At 43.0% G+C, this 27,286-nt stretch overlaps 1 protein-coding gene across 1 annotated transcript; it reads right to left on the bottom strand.

The window, feature by feature from the left end:
• Window positions 1-1,574: 1,574 nt before the first annotated feature.
• SETX (senataxin) lies at window positions 1,575-27,223 on the bottom strand. The gene is made up of 26 exons (XM_053996449.1): window positions 27,189-27,223; window positions 26,081-26,267; window positions 24,807-24,987; window positions 23,351-23,558; window positions 23,068-23,177; window positions 22,395-22,614; window positions 22,134-22,253; window positions 20,952-21,123; window positions 20,305-20,395; window positions 15,636-19,865; window positions 14,721-14,820; window positions 14,132-14,308; window positions 13,278-13,507; window positions 12,605-12,772; window positions 12,335-12,491; window positions 11,431-11,532; window positions 10,897-11,009; window positions 10,162-10,233; window positions 9,744-9,893; window positions 9,159-9,266; window positions 8,271-8,458; window positions 7,538-7,630; window positions 6,780-6,944; window positions 6,160-6,297; window positions 3,739-3,826; window positions 1,575-3,264 (listed from the first exon to the last, which is right to left on the bottom strand). The coding sequence occupies exons 3-26, from the start codon at window positions 24,984-24,986 to the stop codon at window positions 2,005-2,007; spliced, it is 8,640 nt and encodes a 2,879-aa protein (XP_053852424.1). The 5' UTR covers window position 24,987; window positions 26,081-26,267; window positions 27,189-27,223; the 3' UTR covers window positions 1,575-2,004.
• Between the last annotated feature and the right edge of the window lie 63 nt (window positions 27,224-27,286).

Genomic DNA, 27,286 nt, shown 5'->3' with positions numbered 1-27,286 from the left:
CTGTGGGGTTTGCAGAGTAGCAGCCTCTTAATGTGCTAAGTAGAAACAGCAGGCAGGGCAGCACAGCTCTGCCAACAAGAGCCAAGGGGCTTGGAAGATGACAGTTTTTAAATATTCCTATTAACATAAAGGGAAATAACAAACAGGGCATGGAGTCTGTGATGGGGAGTGACTGAAATGTCCAGTTTGTTAAGGTCAGAGTCACTCAGCAGCCTCACAAGAATCACAGCAGCTGGAGAAGAGCACACGGGGCTGCCAGGAAGAGTCAGGGGTCACTGAAGGATTCAGAATGCAACATAACAAGTAACTAAAGCTGAACAATGCACAGATGCTGATCTCACTGCACAGGGATCTCCCAGATTCTCCCCATTACACTGAAACACTCAGTCCTGCACAGCACAACGAGCTGGACAGGCCCAGCCAGCAATAAAAGCCTCCCCACACACCTCCAAGGCAGCTCCTAGCAGTAAAGCACGTTTGTTCTGGGCATGGATGCATTAGGGATGAGAGTTTTCCTGGCAATTACAGCCTGAACCAGCACCTGGTGCTTGTAGAGTAAGGCACTGGTGTCTCCCTGAGCTGGGCCACACAGCCCTGCCTGGCAGTGGGCTCAAAGGACAAAGCTGGAATTATCCCTGCAATAGCAAAAATAGAACTGAAGATGGTGGCTAAACTGTGCTTCACTTGCTCCAGCAAAGCCACTGCCACAAAGCTGTGACAAGGGACAGCAGGATACTCCCTGCTTCAGCCTGTCCGTGAACACACCTGGAGATGGCACAACCTGGCCCACTCCGTGCACCCAACTGGTACCAACCCTGCAGCTCCTCCATTCCCTGAGACCTGCACTCCCAGGTTACCTCCACACAAAACTCAGTGCATGTGAAATGCTGCTCTCCAACTCCTGAGACACACACAAGCTCCAGAAAACAAAGTGATACATCACAGTGACCCAAAGGAATTCTTAGTAGAAATAATTCCACTTTTATTGTGAAATGTTATGATGTGAGGAAGGTTTTCTTAAAAATAATTTGTTTTTTTCACCATCCTTTTAGTGGCTGCATGTTCTTCATCAGCACAGTGGAAAGAATCCAGCAGTAACACCTCGAAAGATCTACCTGCCCTTTTCATCCCTGTAGAGCTCCAAAAGCTCCATACAAAGAAACTCAAGTGATATTACCAGTAACAGTTAACTAGATCTTGGACCAAGATTCCACAGTGCTGTTGATTCTTCCTCACAAGGACACAGTGGGACCAAAAAGACCTCACAGGTTTTAATCTGCAGATTGTGTTGCCACTGCAACAAGAGAGGGATTCCAACTGGTAGAGCAGCAGCAAGAGCAAAACTCAAGGCACATTTGTATAAACAAAAACTCTTCAGTTCCTATAAAAACAGACAATAAAATATACAAAATAAGTAGAATTCTCTCCATTCAACCAATGTACATCTGCCTCACTCTTCCCTGAGGCAGTAGTGGAGCACAAGCAAGAACCACTGCTACCACATTTTCAACATTCCGTTTTGCTATGAAATAAATTAGACATTTTAGTGCAAAGGGAAAAGAAGTCTAAGTCTTTTGGATTTTGGGGTTGGGTTGTTGGGTTATGTTTTTGCTTTACTCTGGTTCTTCATAAAAAAATTACATCTCTAAGAAATTAGCATTTACACAAGGAAACAAGAAGCTATGTATTTGCCAAATATCTTAAAATAATTCTGTATACTGTACAAATATACACTGTTAAACATTTACAACCTCAGCTTCCTAGATGACTAAACCCACTGCTCTTCCAAGCAATGCAGCTACCCAACTTCTCTTTTCAAAACCTCAAAGGTACCATCTGTCAGGTAGTAAATCCCTTCACAATTAGGGACAGGATGGGAAACAGATCTACTGCTAGTAGTGGTATCAATATATGGGAGTTCCAGCTGTGCTAAATAATTTAAAATACAGTCCTTGCTAGACAGAAAACTGGGAATAGATTTTCAGTAATGAGCCGATAGTAAAGTCAGTGAAAGAACTTTCTTCTCTTGGCAGAGCTTGATTCTGTGTTCTCTGGTGATTCCTGGGATGGTCTTTTTGATAAACCACGAGAGTCTTTGTTCCACTCACTGCTACTGCTGTGACCTCCTTCACTGGGGGCTTTGGAACTGCTTTTGGACACAGCTGCTCTGCGGTCACCCTCGTGCTGGGCTGTGTGAGGGGCTGGGGGAAGCACACTGCACTGCCCTGCTGTCTGCTGGGCCTTCCTGGCGTTTTCTGTTCTGCACACCTGATCCCTGGCAGCTGAGGACACATCCAGGCCTTGCTGTGGTGCTGATCCTGGATTGCTCTGGGCTGACCGATGGCTGTCTTTCAAGGGCTGCTCCTTGCCCTTGCCTTCAGTCCGAATGGCCAGGCTTGCCAGCCTTGGGTCCCGTGGCTTCTCAGGAATGGCACCAAGTGCTGCAGCCCCCGAGGCTGCAGGGGCACTGCTCCTCCTGGAATCTGCAGCTGCAGCCCCTGAGGGTGCAGGGGCACTGCTCCTCCTGGAATCTGCAGCTGCAGCCCCCGAGGCTGCAGGGGCACTGCTCCTCCTGGAATCTGCAGCTGCAGCCCCTGAGGGTGCAGGGGCACTGCTCCTCCTGGAATCTGCAGCTGCAGCCCCCATGGATGCAGGGGCACTGCTCCTCCTGGAATCTGCAGCTGCAGCCCCCATGGATGCAGGGGCACTGCTCCTCCTGGAATCTGCAGCTGCAGCCCCTGAGGGTGCAGGGGCACTGCTCCTCCTGGAATCTGCAGCTGCAGCTCCCATGGATGCAGGGGCACTGCTCCTCCTGGAATCTGCAGCTGCAGCCCCTGAGGGTGCAGGGGCACTGCTCCTCCTGGAATCTGCAGCTGCAGCCCCTGAGGGTGCAGGGGCACTGCTCCTCCTGGAATCTGCAGCTGCAGCCCCTGAGGGTGCAGGGGCACTGCTCCTCTTAGAATCTGCAGCTGGAGTCCCTGCAGGCTGTGAGGGCCCTCGGCTTCCTTGAGGCACTGCATGGCCAGGGCCAGCAGCAAGTTCCTGTGGGCTGTTCCCAGAATTTCCAGGCTCACTCCTCTTGCCACTGGAAGAACCAGCCTGCACCACAGGAGATGTCATCGTCCCTCCTTTAGCTGGGGGCTGTCCTGGTGGCCTGAGCTTCAAAATCCTGAGAGCCTCTTTCTTGTAGTTTTTTTCTGTTGTCCTAATAATGGCACCTCTTTTCTGAGCATCCTGAATCAACTGATTCCAGTTTTTATCTTCCTTTAAAAAAAAAAGAAAAACAAAAAAAAAACCCTCTTTACGAGCAAGAAATCAACACACGTGGACAGAGGTGTCAGAGGATGTATAACCTCTTTAATCAAGGTACCTGACACAACTGTCATGGAAACCAATGTTATGTTCCTTCTGGAATGGAAGGATCTTATGTTTCAGGTGCAAAACAGCAACAGACACTCTGGCTGCTGTAACACAGGGAAGGCACTTTGAGCCATCAGAACTTCCAAAAATGACAAATTTCTCCATTTCCAGGGGTTCCCCTCACAGGCGCGGGGCTTTAGCGCCCCCTAGCGGCGCCCTAACCCAACGCACCCCTCCCGCCCCCGGCCAAGCACAAAAGCCAAGGACTCTGCAAGACCCAGAGCTCGCCCTGGGAGCTGGCACAGGCTGCAGAGTCCGAGCCCGGCGCCCCAGCCCCGGGGGGGCTCACAGAGCCCGCTCCATCGCCACTGCACCTACCATGAGCGTCTGCAGCCGGCCCAGGATGAAGAGGCTGAATCGGGCTCGGGTGATGGTGACATTCAGTCGCTGGAGGCTCGCCAGAAACCTGAGTGACGAGACAAAAACGAAGCTCCTCAACTACTTCTTCCCACGAGAAGGTTTAAAGGGTTAGGTGAAAAAGACATAAAATGAAATGTCACTGGAATTAACAGTGGCGGCTCCTCCGCAGACCCCGCAGCAGCAGCCCTGCCTTATGTGAAAGGCTGAGCATGAATTGTGTTTTCTTTCTTTGACCACAGATTCCTTGCAGGGAATTCCAGTTCCTTCCAGCTCTTGCCGTTGCCGTTTCCTTTCTTAGAGCAAATCCCCTCTTAATGCCAACCACTGCTTCCTTAAACGTTCCTCATAGTACTGAGGACATCAACCTCACTTCACCTATCAAGACTTTAAGCTTCTTTTTGACTCGAACTGAAATAGATTAATAATATTTGGCAGTATTAATGGGAAAACACCCTACTGAAATACTGAACACTGCACATGAATATTTTATTTTAAAGGTGACCTGCACTGGAAACACATCAAGGCAGACTTTTGCTTTGTCATGCTTCAAGAGGGGAGAGTATAGCCTCGCAGAAGTCTGGTTTTGCACTAGGAAAATTGCCTAGTTTGGTTTTCAGGGATCACAAACCACAGTATTGAAACCTAAACAAATGCTGAGTGTATTCTTAAAGATTGACTTCTGTTAGCACTCATTTACCAGAACTCAAGAAAAGGTTAGTGAGACTAATATCAACTATTTCTTCTCTAATGAAAAAACTTCCAAAATACACAGCTTATTCTTTACTAAGAAAATCCACAATTCCAAGTCCAACCTAATTTGAGCAGGTTCACTATCAATGCCTGACTCTGTGGTCACTGAGACCTCATCTGCAGCAAATTCACAACCCTGCAGTGAAGACTGCAAAAACCACAGAGTCACCTCAAAAAATTTGGACAGTGCAGGAAATAAGAGAAGCAGGAAGCAAACAGCAGAGATAGAGTTCTCTAGGTCTTGAGAAATGAACAAGGGGAGACCTTGAGAGACTACTAAATATTCCTGACAGCTTTTCAACTGAAAGACAAGAAGATTATTTTCTCAGGAAGGAGGGGAAAAAAAAATCCATTGTCATTCCTTGGAGTTTTCTTCTCCCAGTTACTTTCAGAGCAAATTTAATGCTGGACTAGCAACCCTGGAGAACAAAATACTTTACTCGGGCTACAAGATCATAGGTAAGGGTGTGGCAAATATCCCATCACACCGTGCCAAGGGCACCTGACACTGAAACAGAGATGTCCAAGCCAACAGCATGTACAGCTGCTAAGGCACTGCACTGGCACAGCTTGAATATACAAACCTTTATATATTAAAGCATGAACACAGTAAGCTGGAAAGTTCCTGCTGAAAGAGCAGACAGAGGTTAAGTCTTGTGTCAGCCAAAAGAACTGGCAGGTTCCAGCTGCCTTCCATTCCCAAACTCAATCAAATCAGATTAAGAAGTCTTCAAAAGGCATTATTGTTGTTTACCATGAGATTTGGATTCCTTCTCTTCCCAAAGTGGATCAGCACAATTAAAAGCCATTTTTGTTGCAGAGAATGAATATCAGAGAAACATAAGCAGCTTGGTGAAATTTGTGTGTAGAAAAAAGATTTTTGTTTATGTGGCCAAATTTTTCCTAATTTAACTTAGAAGGCAGTGAACTCTAAAAAGGCATATTTCATATTTTCACTACCATTTTTTAAACTAAAATGACCTGCAAGTTACAGAAATCAGCAACTGCTCTAATTCCTCTGGGGGTAAACAGCACACTCAGTTTAGTTCCTTCTGTTCAGACAGGAAAAAAACCATAAAATTAAGAAATCTGCAATCCTGAGTTAAGACTTGCTGCTAATCTGCCCCTATCTTAGAAGACAAGCACACTCATCTACAAATCCCAGACCCAAGTCTGCTCCGTCACATTCCAAGTGACACACACAGCTAATTAACAAGAATTTTACAGACATTAACAGGACAGCAACAGCCACAGAAAATGGGTTTCATTTTGAGAATGGCATGCAGAAAGTTACAAGGTGTACCAAAAGCCACAAGAACAATTACTGCTGCAGTAATAATGCAAAGAGCCAAGACCCCAAAGCCAATCCTGCCAAATCCAGGCAGTGGCAGGATAAGGGAGTTGTGTGGGATCGGCACATAACACAGAGCACACCACCACCATTTCCCTGTCCCTCTTGCTCAGACATCTCAGACCATGAACACCAATTCCTGCCCTGAGACAGCCTTTAATTCCCAGACTGGTAGAAGTGACTTGCTCTCTCTAACTTTCTAACCAGTCCTATTCAAAGTGTGACTTTCTCTACAGCATCCCTGGAAATGGGACTGCAAATCCCTGCAGGACACGTACCCAATGGATCCTTTGGTGCTGTTTGCCTGCACATATGGCAGAGTGGAGCCCTCGGAGCTGTTTGCCCGCACACAGGACACGATGATGCAATCCTTCTCTCGGCCCTGGAACGCATCCACTGTGTCCACTTCTCCTGGGCTGTTGAGGAAATATAATTCAGCTTATTCTGACTCATCAATCCTGCTCATTCTGACTTGGATTTTTAAGCAATACACTGATGCAAACAGCCTAAACACTATCCTTAATGCTCACGTGTGAAACCACCCAGGGTAAATTTCTCCTTCAGCACATGAGCCTACAGCTGCATTCACTTTTCTGAGATCAGCATCAATACTGAAAATCTGTTTGGGTCCACACAGCATGGAATTTTAGGTTCTTTTAAATCAGCTTTATTCAGAACAGCACTATAATCAAAGCATGTGGGTAATAACTAAGAATGGCACAAGGAGACCATGCCTGTTTTAAGCAAAAGGGTTACACATCCCCTTTAAAGGCACAACCAAGTGCAAATTTTAGCAGTACAGGAAGAAGTTGGAGACTTTTTACCATTATTTAAGAGGATAAACAAAGGATTAATATGCAAGAGCCAAGGGCAATTTGAAAGCTCATGGTTTCTTTACCTGTTATTCTTAAACACACTGTCCAGTTGCTCCTGAATTTTCTTTTTCTGGGCACTGTAAGGGGTAATTATTCCAATGCGACGAAGGCCCAGATCCTTCCTTTTTTCTTTAATTGTTCTAATTAACTCCATCACCAGCTTCACTTCCCGAGGATTGCTGTAAGAGCTGCACAGGACAAAATGGAAACATTACAGGAACACCTTTGAGAGATCTTTCCAATTCAATGCTTTTTTAGCCCAGTTTGTTGGGGGATTTTGAGTCACAGCTGTTTTGAACTTTTGCAGCTTTTTTTCACACAGAGGACCAAAGAACTTGGCAAGCAGACCTTGAGAAGAGGCTACTAAGCCTGGGAATGCAGGCAGTGAAAAGCTGCACTTCCACATTCCCTCAGCACCTCCAGCTGGTGCTCTCCTTACAGAACAGGGGAAGGGGAGGACTGAGCCTGCCACCTCCTGGCATCTCCTCAGTGTGCACCTGGGAAAGGGAACTCGCTGATAAAATCAGGAATTCAGACTCTTACTGAAGTTAACAGAGACTGCAGGCATTTACTGGCACCTATCAGTGAGTCAAACTAGGATTAAAACCAGTTTCAGATTTAAGAAAACCTGTTTTCTGTGAAATTAAATCTCATCAGCTGGAAAATGCAGTTCTAGCTACTTGATGCATATTGGAACAACAAAGGAGAGAACACAGATCTTCTGTAGGCAATTAATTCTCAGAAAATCTAAACTTTGGCTGAGTTAGAATGCAGGACTTACTCATTGTCTCGCTCCTCACGACCATCAGCTACATCAAAAATCAGGTAGGGCTGGAATGGCCATTCTGAAGAACACCTGTTCTCCTCTATTGCCCTGGAAATAATATTTTTATCACTAGGCAACCATACAACTGAGAAATTGTAAGAACTTATACTCCATTAATTTACATCATGGTTATCAAACACAAGCAACTCTCCAGAAAGAGAGGAACTGGCCTAAAGTTTCACCAAAGGAGTTTTGGATTAGATAGAAGGAATTTTTTTTTTTTCACAGAAAGGTTTGTGAAGCATTGGAACAGACTGTCCAGGGAAGTGAGAATCACCATTCCTGGAAGTGTTCACATATCATGTGGATTTGGCACATGAGGACATGATTTAGTGGTGGAAATGGTTGACACATGAGCCTGATGGCACTAAGAGTCTCTTCCAACCTCAACCATTTTATGATTGTAACTTTCAGCTCTTTTCCTCCCCAGAATCCTTAATTTTCCCTGCTGCCCAAATAGATTGAGGCCTGAAAATGAACTCTCAGCACACTGTATGCATAATTTTAAGGGATCTTACCTCACCTATCACACCCAGCACTAACAGAGATGGACTGCACATTTTCTCCCATTAATCATCTTTCCCCCTCCCACAGCCTCAAGCATTTTTAGACTCACAAGAACACCCTGACATTAAAAAATTGCTTTGAAATAGCCTCTGCTCAGAAAGAAGAATAGAGTGCTACTCACTTGGCAGTTTTTAGAGTCCTGCCATAAACATAGTTGGATGGGAAGAGGCAGATGTCTGGGTGCATCCTGTACTGCACGGTCAGCTGCACCACAGGCAGGCTGTGCAGCACGTTCCTCTGCACTTGCTCCTCCAGGTGCCTCTGCAGACGGGCCATCAAAGACTGGTCATAGCCATACTGCTGGGCTTTCTGCCACAGGGAGAACAGGACATCTCATTTGGGATCTCATCCCCCACCAGTCAAAGTGTTTTGGTGAATTTGAAAGTCAATTTGGTGTTTTAAACTTCTAAATCGTTGACAAAATGACAACTACTCGCACTTTGGTTTTCTGTGTGTGTTGGTCTTATTTCAGTAAATGCCACCTGCACAAATCTGAATTTTTGTGTCTATTCTTTTACAAGACAACTTCTCCTTGTGACTCACAACACAGTAAAATGTTAAAAACATCAACCATAATGAAAAGCAAGACTTTCCAGGTGGGATCTTGTTAAATAAACACACAGCCTCTAGACAATTTACCCCTCTAAAGAAGCCAGCCTGGATTTCCTCCTTTCCTTACCAGGTGTTTAACACAGCCCTTACTGTTGGAGACAAGGATGTGCTCCTGTATATTTATCCTTAAACACCTGTAGGGTCAGGAAGTCCCCATACAAAAAACCAAAAAGTTTTCCTCCTCCTTAAGGAATAGGGTAGTGACTGAAGCTCCCAAAATGAGAAAACAGAGCCTGCCACAACACAACATCCCTTACAAACCAAGTGCCCAGATTGAAGTTTGTATTGCTTCATTGAAATGTATCTGTTTCCCCCTCTTTAAATATTTTCTATAGATGTTGTTCTTTAACCATATCCATTCTGTGACAAGACAAAAGCAAAGAGCTTGAACACTTACTACTGATTTGACAGTGGGAGGGAGCTGTTTGGGGTCTCCAACGAGGACAAGTTTGTTACAGCGATGGATCAGTGGAATCAGTGTTTCCACCTCACAGGACTGCCCTGCCTTTTGGATATGCAAACAGGACAAAAGTAGAAGTTGTAAGCAAAGCAGGGAAGTACATTACATTTCTTGTAACACAGCCAGAATAACTCAAATGCTTTAAGTCTTCTAAATAAAAAAAATTTTAAAAAAAAGAGGAAAAGGAAGGGCTTTTCTCTAGTAAAAAGCTACAAACAGATTTATTTTATTATTATATATGCAAAGCTCTCCAAACAGATATAAATATCTGGAAATCTCTAAAGCAAAAACCATGGCTGAAGTGTGGTTCTAAATAAAAGCTGCCATTACAGCACCAAACAAGTCAGGAAAAGAATCAATTAAAAGTTATTCTTTCTCCTCCTCATGCTCCTACTGGGGACAGGGCATGCAACCCACAAATATTGCAGCAGCAGCAGCAGCCAAAGAGCCCCAGGCTGCCCAAGCAGAGCAGGGGCAGGTGTGGAGGTGGAAGAGGCTGCAGTTCCCCACAGCTGCACTGACCTCATCCACGATGACACAGCTGAAGGGATCGAGCCCCTGCCGGGAGAAAGCCGATTCCAGCAGGCTCCCCCCGCTGGTGCTCAGCGTGCAGCAGATGATGTCAGACTCCAGGATGATGTCTGCCTGCACTTTCTGGGAGTGCACACGAACCTTCAAGCACAACAGGACACCCTGGTTAAAGTTCAGCCTTAACTGCAACAGTGAATGTTCCTGTTTGGGCTTTTTCCCAGTGTGCAGCCAGAGCACACCCAGATTTCACAGCTGCCTGTCCACAAGTTACTCAGCTTATGGCCTTGATCCATTTGCCCACTACTTTATAAATGCTCCCAGCTATATCAAAACCAAATTTCACCACAATTAAAGGAAACCAGGTACAAAAACACATCGGCTGAAGTTTATTAGAGATAAATTCTCCTACCTCCTTTAGCTGAGAAGCGAGTTGTTGTCTCTCCTTTGCAAGTCTGCCAATTTCATCATTTAACTTTTGACTCTAGATGGGGGAAAAATTAAAGAGAAACCACCTTTAGCACCACCCATTTCCCATATACCTTTTTCCCTTTCGTGCCCTAATTAATTTCCTAAACTTGCTCAGACTGTCTTTTAGTATCAAATGTGTCTGAAAAAGCCAATCAGTTTCTTGGAAAGCTATATTTAGGCACTGCAACACACAATACCAGATCTTAAATATCTGTGACACTGAGAAATGGTTTACCACCAGAAATCTCTCATTTGGCATAAATGCCAAATTCTTAGACAGAAAAATTGAAAAACTTCAAGTGCAACACATATTCCAAAATCTCAGATCATGAGGTATTTTCCTGTATTTGCAGTGAAACAAAAACAGAGCTTTGAAACATATAATCAATTTAAACCATTAAGATTTGTAAATATGGTTACATTAAAATCTAACTAGTGACAGAACCAAGTGAAGGCTACTGAATGATAGAGCAACAAGTGGCATGATCAACCACTGGAAAATACTGGCATAAATAAACAAAAAAAAAATCCTGATGTAAAGTTCTCCATTCCCTCTTGTGGTCCAACTTTTCCATTAGTTGAAAAAGTAGGTAAAGAGACAGTGACACCAAAAACCAGAGTTGTTTTTGTGTCATGAACATAAAAACAAAAGGAGGATTAAAACTTGTCTTGGTACCTCTCTCTTCTCACATCTGTGCATGGCACGCTCTCGAGAGAGCATGTCCAGCTTCTGATCCAGAGCTTCTTTCTTCTTCTGAATGTCCTGGTCACAGTCACCTGGCTTTCGTTCTGTAATAAACCAAAGGAGAACACAAAGGAGGAATAGAAAAGCTGTTATGTAACTCCAAATTGGACAAATGCATTTTTTGGATGAGTTTTCCCATTTTCTATTGAAGTTTTATCATTTACAATGAAGACAATGAGAATTTCTTCCAACTGTAGCTCTCAAATGCTTCATAAATGATGGCTTTAACATGTATGTAATGTAATTTCTTAAAGAAAAAGGTCAGTTTGCTTATTTTTTTCCTTTTCCTTAGATTCTGACTGATACATAAACTGCAACTTCCCCACTAGGACTGAGAAAAACAACACTTTATGAAATACTACTTAAGGAAAATCTTTCTTCTTACAGGACACATAGTCCCATATGGAAAACATCACCAAGTTCTTAGAGAAGAATGAAGAGAAGTCTGATTTCCACGTTACTTACTCATTCTGTGCTCAACTTGCTTATCCAGGCTGAATCCCCGCACTTCATTGTTGATTGATTTTTCAGCACCAAGTCGCACTAATTTGATATCCCCACAATTTCCTGTTTACAAAATGAGAGTCAAAATATTCTTAAATTATTTCAACTGTCCGTATGCTTTGCTATGACAATTAAAAAAATATAAACATCATGGATATCAAACAAGGCTTCTCTGCTTATCTGGAATTTTCAGTAATTCCAAACTCTAAAAAATAAAGATGTTGCCCACATTTTAGTGGTGGCTAACATTAAGAATGTTATTTTGAATTAATGAAACTACCTCTTATTCTCAGGTTTATCTAAAACCTCCAGAATTCCTAACTTGGACAATGCTGAGTCCCATCAAGTAAAGCAATTGGTAAGTCAATACCAAAATAACATTTGGTTACAATGCAGATATTTTTTCCCCTTGCCACAAACTAGATGTCTTAAACAGAATTCATCTACGTTGTACTAGTCACAAATTGGGAGGAGGAAAAATGAGAAGCTTAGGCATATCAAAATTTTCACCAGTCTGTTTCCCGTGACCCACAAAGTCCAATTTTATTCAAAATAAAGGCAAGGGACTTGTGTTCAAATCCCCAAAGAATACTTAAAAACTGATGAACTTAAACTAACAGCATGAGGAAAGGGTCAATACAAAACAAAGTGTAGCTTATTTAAAAAACCTCACAATACACCTTTCAGAAAAGCACATGGAAGTTAACAGTGTAAGAGGTTGTACCAGTCATGTTCTGCATCACAACACTGCAAGAGGAAGAGGCTGCTCAGAGGAGCGTGCAAGTACAGTACATGATCAATTGCTTCAGTTCCTCCTCCAGGTTTTGCCCATTTAACATTAAAACAATTTAAAAACAAACCATACCCAAAGGCTCCTGTTTGTTTTGGCATTTTTCCTTAAATGCAATGATGATCTTTTTCATGAGTTCATCAACAGCAGCATTTGATGGTGCACAAACTAGAAAACGGTTTGGCTTAATCTTGGAATTTTTTTTCCGAGCTGTTTTCTCATTCCTAGTGTTCTGTGGATTAATTAACAACAAATAAGCTCTTTAGATTGTTTTCAGTTGAGATTGAAAAGCCAGACTGTACACTCATCTGAACCAAACCCCAGCACATGACCATGTTCACTTACTTCTCTCAAAACACGTGACAGGAGTCCTACAATAGTTTTTGATTTCCCTGTCCCAGGTGGTCCATGGATAAGGCAGATCTTGGGAAGTCCTGGGTGTTGCTTTACCATGGCATAAGCTGTCTCAATGGCTCTCTTTTGATCTTCATTGTATTCATTCATATATGAAACCTGAAGGAATGGGGCAAAAAATAATGAATTCATATTGATCACACCTTCCACATCAATTTTCTATACTTTAAGAATGTCATCACCTCTCTAGCTAGAACTCAAAAGCTGGAAGGGCAGAGAAGCTTTTGATTCTACATTTGCTCTAGACACACACCCAATCCTCACTTGAAATTGTAACCAAGGTTTTGTTCACTCCCCACATCTTTATTTTACAATACCTTTTCCATCCTGTTTTTTTCCTGAAAATTCCCCAGTAAGGGCAAAGAAAACTGAAAGCAGTTTGAAGCTCACTGTAACAACAGAGCACAAACACCTGAGCAAGTTCAAACTTTGTCTCCTCCACCCCAGCAGCCAACTCTAAAAAGGGCAGTGTCTCAGTGCTTTTGAAACGTGGCTATTTTCTCTTGGTCATCTCAAAAGCCAGCATGAAAAACCAAATCTGCAAAACTCATGAGGCCCAAATGCTTGTTCTGTTAACCCTGGCACTCCCAGCTGCACAACTTACAGCACTTCCTGAGGCAACAGGCAGATCTCTGGGACAGAAGTCATTGTAACTTGGATTTATGATGGGTTTAGCCAGGGGGCTCCTGCTCAGCAGCAGCAGACCTTTGAACTTTCTGTGTGTGGTCACCAGGGAGCCAACCACCACACACTTCACTTGCTTATGGATGAAGAATGACAAATTGCCTCGGGTTTGCACAGTAAGATGACAGGCAGTTTGCTGCTCTTTTTGTCCTGTTAAAGAGGAATAAAAAACCAAGTTATTAATTCAAAAACTATCCAAATCATTAACTGAAAGATACTCCAGTAAGTCACTCAATGAATTCACCAGAACAAGATGCTGTCTTTCTTCTGCCAAGGAATCAATTTTTGCAAAATCCCAACACTTCCCCACCCCACAAAAAAAAAAAAAAAAAAAAAAGACCAAACAAAAAACCAGTGCTCTGTACAACTACTCATATCCCTGCTTTAATAAGGCAGGTTCTGGGTACTTGGCAATCCTGGTAATTCACAGTTTCAGTTCCCAAAGACAGTGACAATTTTAGACAGAGAGATCACAGAAGGTCATGGCACTTCCTATCTCCTGGCAATATCATCCTAAAGATGTGTGCAGAGCATTTACTCATCACTAGTTTCTGTTTCTACATGAAGTTCTAGAAAAATTATCGACAGCAGGTTGCAGCTTCAGTTCCTGATTTTCACAAAGCTTCTAGCATGGAACAGACCTGCTACAGAGGAAAAACCAATTCCATTTCCTCTGAGGCCAGTGGTACATTACAATTACCAACAGCCAGCTACGAAGAAGCATTTTATGGCACCAAGAAGGACCCCATTTTTATTTCTAGCCCTGCTACTCACTGTTTGCACAGCCAGATGCACGAGAAAAACGTGTCACAAGGCCAACATGATTCACTGTGTGGTACTCCATCCCACTTTCTTCCCCAAAAGTGTCCTTCTCCTTGTGGACCTTCAAAAGGATTAAGTCATCCTCCTTTGGGTGAAGCTGCCTTGCCAAATCACTCTCTCGTAGGTGAGCTACCCAAAAGACAAATTAAAACCACAATGTTGAAAAGAAAATGGTTCTATTTTCTACATGACTGCAGAAGTACTATTAACTTTTTAAAGCTGTTAAAGGCTATAGCAAAAGATTATTGTGAAAATTTTAACTCCATCCTGCACTCTTAAGCCTGAGCACAGCATTGTATAAAAAAAGAGCAAGTCAAGGACAACTTTATCAAAACAAGATGAAAAAAAAATCCCAGATGAGAGATGGAAGGAACAAACTCCCTGCAAAATACATCGTTCTCTTACATGCATTCTGTGGAATAGCAAAGTTGGAATCCCTTCTATATTTAAAGCAAACACAAAAAACTCTGCCTCTAAGTGCCAGCTCATTATAATGCACCATCTACTTGAAAATCAGATTTTATTTAAAAAAAACCCTCACCTGTAAAATGTGCTGTATTCATGTCAGCAGAAAAGTTCTCTAAGTAGAAGCAATAACCTTTCTCTCTTACTTTCTGGTTTTCTACCCATTCTTGTGCCAGCTACATGTTGAAAAGGAAACAATAATACTTTGAAGGGTTTAGTGTATCAGCAGAAAAGCTTACCATGACTCAAAGGGCAAATAAATGAAATAAAACTATAAGACTGTCAAGTAAATATATCAAGAGTCTTACCCATTTCTTTTCTTTCATATAAGCATACCCATTAAACACAAGGGGCAAACAAAAGTTCTTCCTTGCCACTCCCGCATTTCATGTACTTTCTTAAACCTCTTTACAACTATTCTGAGTCTTCCCTGACTGCATTTTCACCTTAAAATATCAGTATTAACCTGGCATTGGCTTTATTTTCTACCTTATTTCTATAGAAGAAGTGATGCAATGACTGAACTTGAAAGCATTCAGGCATTAATTGAAGGAACATTGTGTTTTGTCATTATTAAGCTATAAACCAATAAAGACTGGGAAAAAATACTTCCTGGATTAACCTTCCCTCTCATGTAAGTTCTCAACAGAAACCAAAACCAGGTTTTCATCCTGTGTCATTGAAAGACCTCAGTTTCTTAAAGATTTCTGTTTTGACCTTTATACACTATAGAGAGAGGAACCACATTCTTTGCCACTCATCTTATTGTGGATGTGCACCCAGGAAAAAAAGAAACACTTCACTGAGGTAACTCTGGTAGTCCCCAATCTTAAACATAGCTGTTTGGATTATCTACCCCAAATCATCCCTCTATTCTGATCAGTATCTGAATGTTTTCAAAGGAAAGCAGAGGACATAAACCAGGTTTTAATCTCTTGGTAAAATTTATCAGTGTTGATGAAACCAAACCAATAGGCAGAAAGCTACTTACTGTTTCAAAGGCGTTGAGCATCATCAAGGGAAAAAATGTGTTAAAATACTCATTGTAGCCCTGAAATTGGACAGGAACAGAGGCTACTATAGTCTGCAGAAGATTATTTGGAGTTCCAAAGTAGCTGAAGTTTGCAAACATTTCATAAGTCCACTTTAGGACTTGGTTAACAAAAATGCTGTAATCGCGCTGCTGAGCGCCAAGAAAAGAGGAGTAGGTTTCTTGGCCAGGCCCCCTGGAAATATTTGAAGCATTGTCATAGTGTTTATTTTGTGACTGGAGAACATTATTGGAACTAAGGGGTTGAGGTACATTACTGAAACTTGCAGACTTGTATGTTGGATTTCCTGCTGATGCGGGTTTTGGATACAGTGGTGGCCTGACCACCGCTGCTTTGGCCGCGTTCACTTTGCTTTTTGAAGGTGGGGGCAGCTTTCTGACATCTTCGAGATCTTTGCTGAAGGCTGCGTTTCGCGAAGAACTTGCTGAGCTGAAAATTTTGGTAGTGGAAGGCTTCTTATTTTTAGGTGGTGGGAGAGAAGGCTTGGCAAACACGTGATCTGCCCCTGGGCTGGTGGTTGGGTGTTTACTGCAGTACTCTCCAGGCTTTTCCACCTGTTCCATACAGTCTTTGTCCTTACATTTCACAACAGCTGTGAGCTCATTCTGCTGAAGGCTTTCATCAACATCCATTTCCTCTGAGATCTTGCTGCCTACAGCAGCATCTTGAACACTTTCCTCTTGAGAACATAACTCCATATCCACAGGATCTAACTGGGTTAAAAACAGATTATCATCACCTTCGTCACTGCTTTCATCTGATTTACACCCATTTTGCTTTGAAGTTTTCATCTCGCACTCGGGCAGGACAGTGCAACCTTTTCCTGAAGACTCATCTTTATCCTCTTCAATTGCAGTGGAAGAGAGACTTGAATCCATAGGGACAGGAGGAACCACGACACTGTTACTCTCCCATTTGCTGTTCCAGTCTGAAGAACGAGGCATTTCAGAGGCATTTGCCACCTCCTCCACAGGGAGGTTCTCAAATTTTCTCTCGCTGGCAGAAGGACAAGCAGTCTCTTCTCTTTTTCTCTCCTTTTGGTTTTCAACAGATTCTTTAATAGCTGCCAGTTCAAAACTTTGAGGCTTTTGTTCCACAGGTTTTGCACACATTTTGGCAACTTTGTTTCTAATCCCCGAACTTCCTGCAGAATTTTTCACACTTCTTTTGGGCCTTGGATACTGCCGATCTTGGCAGGCCAGCAGTTTTTTATTATGTTTTACAGACAAACGCTGAGCCTCGATGTGTTTGGTCCTCTTTTTCTGTGTAACTCCAATTCTGCCAGCAGCTTTGCCGTGGCTGCGCAGCTGAGCCAGGCTCTCCAGGGAGGGCTGGGACAAGTCGAACGCCTTGCGCGGGCCCTTCTTTAGGCCGAGCTTTTCCGCAGTCGACGCTGGAGCAGGACTCTGCCGAACCTTCCTTGGAGGAACCACAGCAGGCATTGACCTGCCAGGCTGAGAACGTTCTGTCGTGCTTTGCAGTGGTGTTTTATTTTTGGCTGTTTTAACAACGGGAGGTTTTTTAGGACTTCTCTGAACAGCCAGTGCTAATTTACATTTTGCTGTGGTCTTCTGTGGGCTTGTGCTATTTTTCTTAAGGGCCAACTTTGAAGCTAACGAGATGGGAGATGTAGATGCTTTGGGTTCAGGCGCTTTTGAGTCCAGGGTCAAGTCTTTAGCAGTACCTTTGTCTGCACATTTCTCTGGTTGACCTTTTGCATCTTCCTTGACAACTGATTCTTCCAAGGTTGAATTAGTCGCTTCTTTTGCATCATCAGCTTCTTTCTGGTAAGAAGTATCTTCTGTCTGCTTTTCTATTGAGCTTGCTGCCTCTTCCATGGTGTCATCACTAAAGTAATGCACATCATAGCCCCAGTCATTTAAGTTATCATTCAGGCAATCATCTGAATTACTTGTCTCAGGTGCTGGTGAAACACGATCTTGTTTATACTCCTGAGTTGTTTCCACAGCATAGGCTTGAGTATCTTGCCAAGCTGAAAAAACCTCAGCTTCTGTTTCAAATTCAAAGTACTGAGAATCGCAGTCATCCAGTAACGTGGGAGAGCCTGGAGAGTTTGATTCTCTTTTAGTGTCACTATCAGAAGTGCTGCTGGAAGTTAAAGATGGCTCTGCACACACATTTTCATTCTTGGTTTTTGTTTCCTCTTTCTCAGCCACATTTTTTTCTTCATCAGAAGAGTCTGAAATTACAATGACTTGATTGCTAGGGCGATCTCCACCACTGGGACACTTGGTACTTTGGCCCTCGTTGGAAGATCTTACAGAACCTTTCACTTTCCTTTTAATATCAGACACATTGTGGTACACTGAGCTTTCCTGGTTGGATGTAACAGGAAAATTAACACTTTTGGCATAAGCAGCTAGAGATAATTTACTGAGCTCTCTATCAACCTGGGAGTCTGATAAATCATCATCTTCAGAAACCATCTTCACAAAATTCTCCTCTTTCTTCTCCACTGAACTGTTTTCCCTCCTGAAGTATTTGGAAAACTCAAACAACCTGTCACTTGATTCACGCTTCACTGACAGTGGCCTGATCATATCCCTCTTGTTTTCAGAGCTAAATGGAAAATAACCATAGGCTGAAATCTTATCCCTACAAAAGGTCTCTGAAAATCGATTTTTGCAGTCATATTTATCCACATCATTTAAATTAGGCTGCTCCTGGTTTGAAGTTTGCACATTAGAGTTCCTCTTAAAGAAAGACAGCAATGATGAATGTGCTTTTTCTTCTGTTGATACTTTTTTCAGAGAGGTGTCATTACACCCTAAAAGCAGAGTACTGTCATCTGCCTTCCCTTGCACACCAGCTTCATTTCTAGAGGAGTTAGAGGAATCCAGTGATGCTTCCTTGGACACCTGTTTAGTGGGGACCAGTCTGGACTGGAACACACTGTTTGCACTTGTCTCTTGCATACTTTTGCAACTCCTTGAAGATGGAGAATCAAGATGAGTCTGAGCAGACAGATACAGTGGTGGTTTGGATTCTGCTTTGTGTTTCATTTCTAACTCTCTGCCTCTCCTGAAATCTGAATGCTCAGTATTTGAATTGAAGCACTGATCATCCATATTGCATTTGCTTACCACAAGATCAGAGCTCTTATTTTCCTGAACTTTCCCACATACTTTTGTTGCCAAAGAGTTCTGTGGGAAGACAAACTCCTGAGCTGTCAAGTCATCAGGCTCTTTTTTAATATTCATCAAGAGGCCTTCTGTGGATGTGCAAGATGTTGAACTCCTACATGCATCTCTACATTCCTCTTCCCAGGCATTCTTTCTCCTATGGAAAGGGTTCTCTTGACAATCTCTGTCTTCCTTTGACATGACAAATGGTGAATAAAGGTCCCTCCTCTCATGTCCACTTGTCTTGTATCCATCATCACACGCATTCCTCTCGTGCTTTGTAGAGACAGTCGGCAAAGCTGTTGAGTTTGAACTGCTCCCTCCAGCCAAAGAGGTGCTCAGTGCTTTGCTCTTTATACTTCTTATAACTTGCTTTAAACACGTTTGCAGCTCCTGGGTTTCCTGGCTGCTCAGCTGCCACCCCACAGCTCGATTTCCCCGCAGGAGGAGGTTGAGTTTGTCAAGGTACTGCTTGCACAGGGCGTGCTGGCCGATCTGGTAGCCCTCCTTGAGCAGGCTGCGGATGAGCTGCACGCAGGCGTGCTGCACCGAGCTGGGGGCCTGCAAGGACCCCACAGCCGAGCCCTTGGCAAACAGCCCCGGCGCCTTCTCGCCGCACCGAGTGAAGGCTCTGCTTGGGAGCGTGGCACACCTCACCACTGCCTCCACCCACTCCTGGGAGCTGATCCACAGCAAATGCAGGCACTTCTTACTTCTGTGTAGCTCAACAATGGACACCAAGATGAGGAGGAAGAACTCTGAGATTTTGTCGCACTCCTGGAATCTTTCGATGAGGATATCTTTGATTTCTGAGCAGAGGTAGTGGATGACCTCAACTATATAGGCTACACCCAAGTCCTTGAGATCCATAAGGGACTGAACAAAAGGGATGAACCAGAGGAATGTGCCGTGATGGACACGCATGTCTCTGCCAATGTCAGACTGAAGCATGTTAGCCAGGGTCTGCATATCTTCATACATGTTGGGGCAGTACTCTGGGCAAATGGCAGCCTTCCAGCCAGTGTCCTGAAAAATACATTCAACCACACAACAGCCTCAGTGATATGCACAGTTTAATATGGCAGCCTTCTCGTAGCCAAGCTTTTTTGTTACTTCCTTTCATATATTTGTTCGTTAAACAGTAACATCACTTATATCCCAATGTAAGTCATTAAAAATGCAAAAAATAAAGAGCACACAGATGCAATAAGGAACTAATTTCCTAAACGTTATCTATGAAATTAGTAGTTCCTTTAAAAATCATTGTGAACTATTCAAAGACATTGTCATGCTGACATAATTTAACCTCAGATAATCAAAAACACATGGGAAGCCTTTAAAGGACATTTCATAAATGCAATACATTGACATCAAGAGATGACCACACTCGGAAATGTTTGTTCTTGACAATGTCATTCAGTGACCCCAGGTCAAAGAAAAGGAATATAAAATACTAGTTTAATACCTTTTGAGGCTTTTCTGTGTTATAATTATACACAATCTGACTGCAAGAAATCATGTCATCACCATAGTCTGACTCTGGTTCAGCTTTTGTCCTGAAAAAAAACACAGATTACTACAGACTCACACAATTAAAATCCTAAGAAACTCAGGATAGATGTTGCTTTTCAGATACCAAGTGAGCATTAGAACTTGTCAGTGATAAAACACACCAGTGCAACGGTACCATATTTAAAAGTGTAGAGCTTGCTTTATCCAGCTTGTAAGAGGTGGGAGAAGTGACTATCTCAGGAAAAAGCTTTCTAATGAGCCATGGATTTGCCTATGGAGAACAAATGCCCAGAATGCCATCTACTGAAAATTCAGCAATTCCCATAAATTTACCAAACCTCGAACATGGTAATTTTCATTAACCTTCAGTGCAAGTTGGTTGTAGCACTAAATAAGCACAGAACAGTTAACAGTCTTCCCAATTCAGGAAAAAAAAATCCGGGACACCGAAGAGAAGTGAGCACGTATTTTTTTGAAGGAACCTCACAATTCTGGGGGACCTACTTCAACTTTTCTTTGCTTTAAGTTGGAAATATGATATTTAATTGCCATCTCCCTCCCCCTGTAACACAAATTACAGCAGCACTGCCAAGAACTGACCTCCTAAAGCTACTGCGAATGTTTTTGATTTCATTGTTGTAGCTGACACTGTTGATTATGGTTTGAAAGGCTTGGACAGGATCAATCAGCTGACCCCAAACTTTAGATCCGAGCTGATCCAAAATAACCATGAAACAGTGTAGGGCAGGCCAGAAGGGGTCAGTGGAATCATCTGAAACACAACAGAACAGTGGAGAGGGTTGAAATTCAAGTCCTGGACATTCTTAGGCTAAACAGAAATTGAAAGAGCTGGTTCTCATTGATTTTTCTAAAATATCAATAGAAGAGTATTCTAGTAAGTTGCAACTGTACTTTTCAACCTGGAAAAAGAATGAAAAAAGTTCCCTCATTTGTACAGAGACACTGCTCCTAATGCAGTTTTAAATCAACAGGAGTTTGGATGCCCATTATTAACATTAAATATTACTGATATTTCCCAACACTATGAAACTGATTCGTTCACACTGATTTTTGCAGGGATGTGCTAAGAAGTGGCACAACTTCCAGAGTTATTTATTCTTTCACTTACACAGCTAACTTATACTTCATATTTATACTAGAAGCAATTGGTTCTTTCAAGTGTGTTCTTATTCCCTCAGATAAGAAAATATCCTACCCTCAATAATCACAAAGTTTATAAAAATTTGCTCATTTAAGAGGCAATCCTGGTCTTGAGCTCACAAGGCCATTCCCAGACTATGCCATGGTAACCAACCCATGGAGTTACTAAGCCTAAATTCTAAAGTCTAAATTTACAGCTGCAAAAGGGGGTCCCCCTCAAATGGACAGATGGAAGACTCATATTTTACAGCAAGCTGCAGCAATTCAGAAGGAGTTTTTTACTTTAGAACTCAAAATTCAAACTTCATGCCACAATGAAACGAGCACTCTGTGTGTACATGCAGCCTGTATATTAAATGAAAGTGATAGAAATTACAGATTTGTCCTCTCAAAACCTCTAAGCCAGATTTAGCAAATGCACCACCATCCCTTCTCCACTCCAGACTTTGGATGTCATCTTTCAGTATTTGTCAGAACTGCCCAAATGTTGCACCTTTCAGAAGACAAATAGGCCTCAGGTAAAATTACCTTGCATTACACTACTAAGAACTTAACAAGGAATTTTCTAAAGATGAAAAACGAGCTATGAACTGTCTTAATCTCAGTATCAAAACTAGTTACCAGCTGCTTCTTTCTCCATAGTGTGAAGTATAGACTGCATGAAATCATTTTGTTTGTCTGGGCCCAGTAACAAAGAGTCCATAGCTTGTTCTTCCAGCACTGACAGCAACATGCAAATTCCTACAGAAGAAAACAAAAGAAGCAACCTGTCTATATATTTGAAAAAATACACAGCACCTATGAATTTGTAGAGCTCTGACTTGAAAGAAGTGCTTACAAATGGGAGACTACACAAACTCATTTCTGATCACAAGCACTCACCCAGCCAATAGTTCTTGTAGTTGGCTGTATCATACAAATGAGCTGGCAGAAGGATGAGTTTACCCTTTTCAAACATTGAAGAGCTGTAAATATCTGGGTTCTCAAAAAGCCCCAACTCAATAACTCTGAACAAACAAGTCAGCACTTCCTCTAAGTCGTAGTAATCATCCCTGTCAACCTTTCCTAGATTCCTTGCTGTTAGGATGGCCCATCGACGAATCTAAGGATTGAAATAAATAGTTTTATATTAATAAAAAGAACAATTAAATTCTGTAATAACAGTGCTTCCTCTTACAAGAGGGACAAAGGCATATTTTTACTAATGGAATAATTAAAAATAAGTCTTCAAAATAATCTTAGAAACAGGCTTGCTATACGTACAAGATGATGTTGGTGACAAGGAAGCTAAAATTCAGGGTAATACCTATAAAGAAAATCCCTTGGGATTTATGTGCAACAGTGTAGCAGTTGGTTTGCACTAATTTTATGTTATTTACATGTAACTGACCAAGATATTCTAATGAAAGAACTGCACACTGTAACAGATGTCAAGTTTTATTTACAGATAAATGCATAACATGTTTTCTAAAATCATACAAGACAGCACTCAATCCCTTCTGTATTAACATGGTGCACAAAACCAGGATTCAGCAGAACAAAAAAAGGAACTTACCACCTCATTTGGGTGTACCAAAAAGAGATAAATTCCTGGGTATTTCTCAAAGACCTGAAAGGAGTCTTGACTTAGTTCCATTCTGCAGAGCACTTCTACACACAGCTCACCTAAAAGGGTAAGACAGTTATAGTAAGGACTAATTTATAGACCCACCAAAAAAATGTATTTAGTATCAAAATAAATATACACATTGTTCCTCTGGTTTAACTACTGTTCATTTTCACTCCTGCAGTAGAACAACACCATTCCCCTCCACAGGGATATTTGAGCAGATACATACTGACTTTCTCATGCAGCAGCAGATATGGGTATTTCAGTATTTCCAGCAGGGGCACTCGCAGGTTGTTCTCAAAATTTGGACCCACATAACCAGACAGAGGGGTCTCCCCATGCTCATCAACTAGAAATAACTCATCTTCTCCTGTTTCTTCATTCATGGATTTCTCCATGTGGGCAAGGAGGCGGGAGGTTTCCAAGTCCCACAAATCCTATTCAGTGGGGGAAAACAACAGTTGAAGTGTACTTGTGAAGAAAGTGATTAAGGACATTTATTATCACATGCAGATAATTACACGTTCAAAAATTGAAATCTCATTTCGAAAAGTTTCTTTGGTCCAAAACAGTAAAGCTTTGAAATGGAATTCAACTACACAAAGCATAAATCTCTCACTTTAAAGTTGAGATTACAAAGTCATTTTTAAAAGAATAGCTTTCAAACCAGATGCAATTTCATAATTCTGTTAAATATTCATATTCATTTCTATACTTATTTTAGGTTAGTCACAAAACTTTGTTCCACTGGCCAATCCACAGAAAGACACAATACAGGAAAAGGTCATATTTAGGAAGACAGGAAAAGCAAATATAAAATCTTGCCTTCTTACAGATTTTGCAATTAGTGGAAGGAAAAGAATATAAACAATGCAAAGAGACTGACTGATTTGCTGGATATTTGCAGGGATTGAGCCACTTAACTTACTCATCTTAAGTAATTGCTCCAAACCTCAATTAGACACCAAGTTTATTCACTGCACTAAATGGACACAAAAAGGAACTTGCAGTTGGTCCAGACACTTCTCTTATTTCCAGTCTATGGAACTTCCAGTCACATGGAATTGCATTCCAGAGCAAGCTAGCTGACCAATCTAAAGAGCAACCTTTTAGACTATGATCAATTAGCTAAAAACACTTACTTTACATACACAGAAGGGAAAACAAGCTCTCTAATAATATAATAAGCTTTACAAAAATATACAATTGTATACTACTAAGGGAGGACTACAAAAGAGGTTTCAATTTTTTTGATTAATTGGACAGTTGCAAGGTCTGATCTCTGAAATTCAAACATAGGAGAAAGCTACAAATGAGAAGTGAAAGCAAACAAAAACCGGAACAAACCAGAAACTGAAGAGAAACCAGCGGAAAAGAGAAAATACATTAAAGAAACGAGCTGTTAGTCTGGCAGATGTTCTTTGTTTCAGATGACAAACCATCAACAGCGTGAAAGAAGTCCAAGCTATAGTGTCTAGTCAGCAACTTACAACTACTGGCTCAGTTCTTGCCAATTTGAATATATGCAAAACAAGAGGAGCTCTGTTTTACAATCAGCAGTTTGCAACTCCATATGAAAAAAAACAGACAGTTAGAAAGCAACACAACCTACTCCCAAAACCCAGTAAAACACAACCCCTTCCCCTACACTGAGGCTGGACCACAGAAGCCTCTTAATTAATTACCTCATGCAATCTTGGACATGCTTCCCTTGCTTTGTGATATTCGACCACACACTCCAGGCAGTAACAGAGGTCATCATTGGAGCCTTCAAAATCTTCCTGGGACAGCCTTTGAGCAGCATAGTGCTTCAGGAACTCGGTGGTGTCAGCACCACTCTGTGTGCACCATCGGCATGTGCTCATTCTGGGGGTGGGTCAGAGAAGCAGCAATTAAAGCCTCCAAGTGGTAAAATATTCCCTTTCAGCCACAACAATTTTCAAGTGTGGGGAGGATTTCAGTTACTCATTAGCAGCCTCCATGCAGGTGTTCTTACAACACCCAGGTGCATGCAGTTAAACAGATCAAACCAATTAAAGAGACATCACACAAAAAATGCCTGTGGAACAGCACACAGTAAAAGTAAAGCACTGTAGTCAAACTAGGGAGAAAAAGGGTGAAAACTCATTTTATGTTAAAAAAAATCATCTCCTTACCCACACATTGCATGATTTCCAGAGCTACAATGCAAGGGTCTTTATATTATTTTATTGGTGTGTCTGGAATCTAGGTCTAGTGGCACAACGTTTAATTAGCTTCTTTTCTTAATCTCCTGCTAAAAGTTATAGGTCAACAAATCCCTGTTGTCACAAGCAAAGGATATTTACGCAGAACTTTTCTGTCATTGTTATTTTTATAGACAGAAAAGAGTGCTAAAATTCTCACCACAGATTGCTTTCCTCTAAAAACAAAAATCCTTCACTGAGCAGCAATGGAGTCATCTGAGATCCTGCTAGCCTGAAAAATTCCACAGAACACTGGAATCACAGAATGGTCTGGGTTGGAAGGGACCTTAAGGGTCATTTCATCCCACTCCCTGCCATGGGCAGAGACACCTTCCACTGCCCAGGCTGCTCCAAGCACCATCCAAACTAGCTTTGGACACTTCCAGGGATCCAGGGGCAGCCACAGCTTCTCTGGGCACCTTGTGCCAGGGCCTCAGCACCCTCACAGGGAAGAACTGCCTCCTAACACTCAATCTAACCCTGCCCTCTGTCAGTCTGAAACCACTCCCCCTTGTCCTATCACTACAGCTCCTGATGAAGGGTCCCTCTCCAGCCTCCTTGTAAGCCCCTTCAGATAATGGAAGGCTGCAAAAGCATGAACTCTTGAACTAACTATACAGAAAGAAAGGTGGCAACTACTTCTTTTATTCAGCATAACAAAAGCAGATAAAGCCAAAGTAAGCTTCCTCATGCATACAAATATACTGGGAAAACCCAACAATTGTGGCATTTACCTTTGAAAAAAGGAGCTATTTGCTGTGCAGGTGTGCCAGATCACATGGTGGGAAGGAGAACAGCGCTGCCCAGCAGCCAGGGAAGGGGCTGAGCCCTTCAGCCATACATGTCCTGAGTGCAGAGGGCAGGGGCGTATCCTCAGCAATCCACCCCCTGGTGACCAAGTCTCGGTGGTGTTTCAAAGATCTAGAGCAAAACAGAAATCAAACCACTGAATCACGGAATCAGTCCGGCTGGGAAAGACCTCTGAGATCACCGAATCCAACCTGCGACCGAACACAGAGCAGAGCACCGAGTGCCACAATCCAGCTGAACGCCTCCAGGGATGGTGACCCCACCACCGCCCTGGGCAGCCCATTCCAATGCTCAAATATTTAAGAACTCTTTCAGTGAAGGAATTGCTCCTGATGCCCTGAACCTCCCCTGGCACCGCTTGAGGCTCTGTCCACTCCTGTCACTCTCTGTTTGGGAGAAGAGGCCAACCCTCACCTGATAGAACCTTTTTCCAGATAGCAGATCAGCAGAAATCTGTTCAGCTCACACTTAAGAACTGCTTTGATATTCAGGTTAATAGTTGCATTAATGCATTTCATGAAGCGGTAAGTACGATTTTCAAGAGAATCCCTTCTGTCACTCACATGCGGATGTTTGCCTCGCTTTTCACTCATAAAAGGCGTAAATATTTACCTATGCCCGTTAAGGGAGGAAATCGCTGAAGGGAGCGTGGGCGGGCACACGAACGAACCCCAGCCGCGAGCAGCACCGTGCACGCTGCTACCGACACCGCGCACCGCCTGCGGAGCCTCGGCACCGGGCGCGGAACGCCCGAGCAACAAAAACTTTCGGTTTCGCGGCTGCAGCCGCCCCGGTGCCGCTGCTGGCCCCATCACAACCCCAATCCCAAGGCCTGGAGCGCCCCGCAGCGCCACCCGAGCGCCCCGCTCGCCTCTGCCGCCCTGCCCGGTGCCCTCCGTCCCTTCCCGCCAAGCGGGACCCGGCCTGCCCTGAGGCGGCGTGAGGGACCGACACAAAAAGCGTCCGGGCAGGAGCTCCGACGCGGTGAGGGTCGAGCGGACGGTCCCTCTGCTCGTGGCTCGCTCCGCTCACCTCACGCCGCTCCCGCGGGCCCCTCGGTCCGCCCGGCCCGGCCCTCCCGGTGCCGCCGCTGCCGCCCTGAGGCCGCGGCGCTGCCCGCGCTTCCGGAC

Source organism: Vidua macroura, chromosome 21, assembly GCF_024509145.1.
Source record: "Vidua macroura isolate BioBank_ID:100142 chromosome 21, ASM2450914v1, whole genome shotgun sequence".
In the NCBI taxonomy this organism is placed as follows: Eukaryota; Metazoa; Chordata; class Aves; order Passeriformes; family Viduidae; genus Vidua; species Vidua macroura.
This window is presented reverse-complemented; position numbering and strand designations above follow the sequence as displayed.

Bases quoted from the DNA above. Each gene is read 5' to 3' on its own strand.
- SETX (XM_053996449.1), bottom strand. From the start codon at position 24,986: ATGAGCACATGCCGATGGTGCACACAGAGTGGTGCTGACACCACCGAG. The intron at 14,309-14,720 runs GTGAGGGTTTTT...TCTTTTGGGTAG, and splicing joins GAATACAGCACATTTTACAG to CTCACCTACGAGAGAGTGAT. The intron at 11,533-12,334 runs GTATGGTTTGTT...TTTTGTAAACAG, and splicing joins AAACAAACAGGAGCCTTTGG to GAAATTGTGGGGATATCAAA.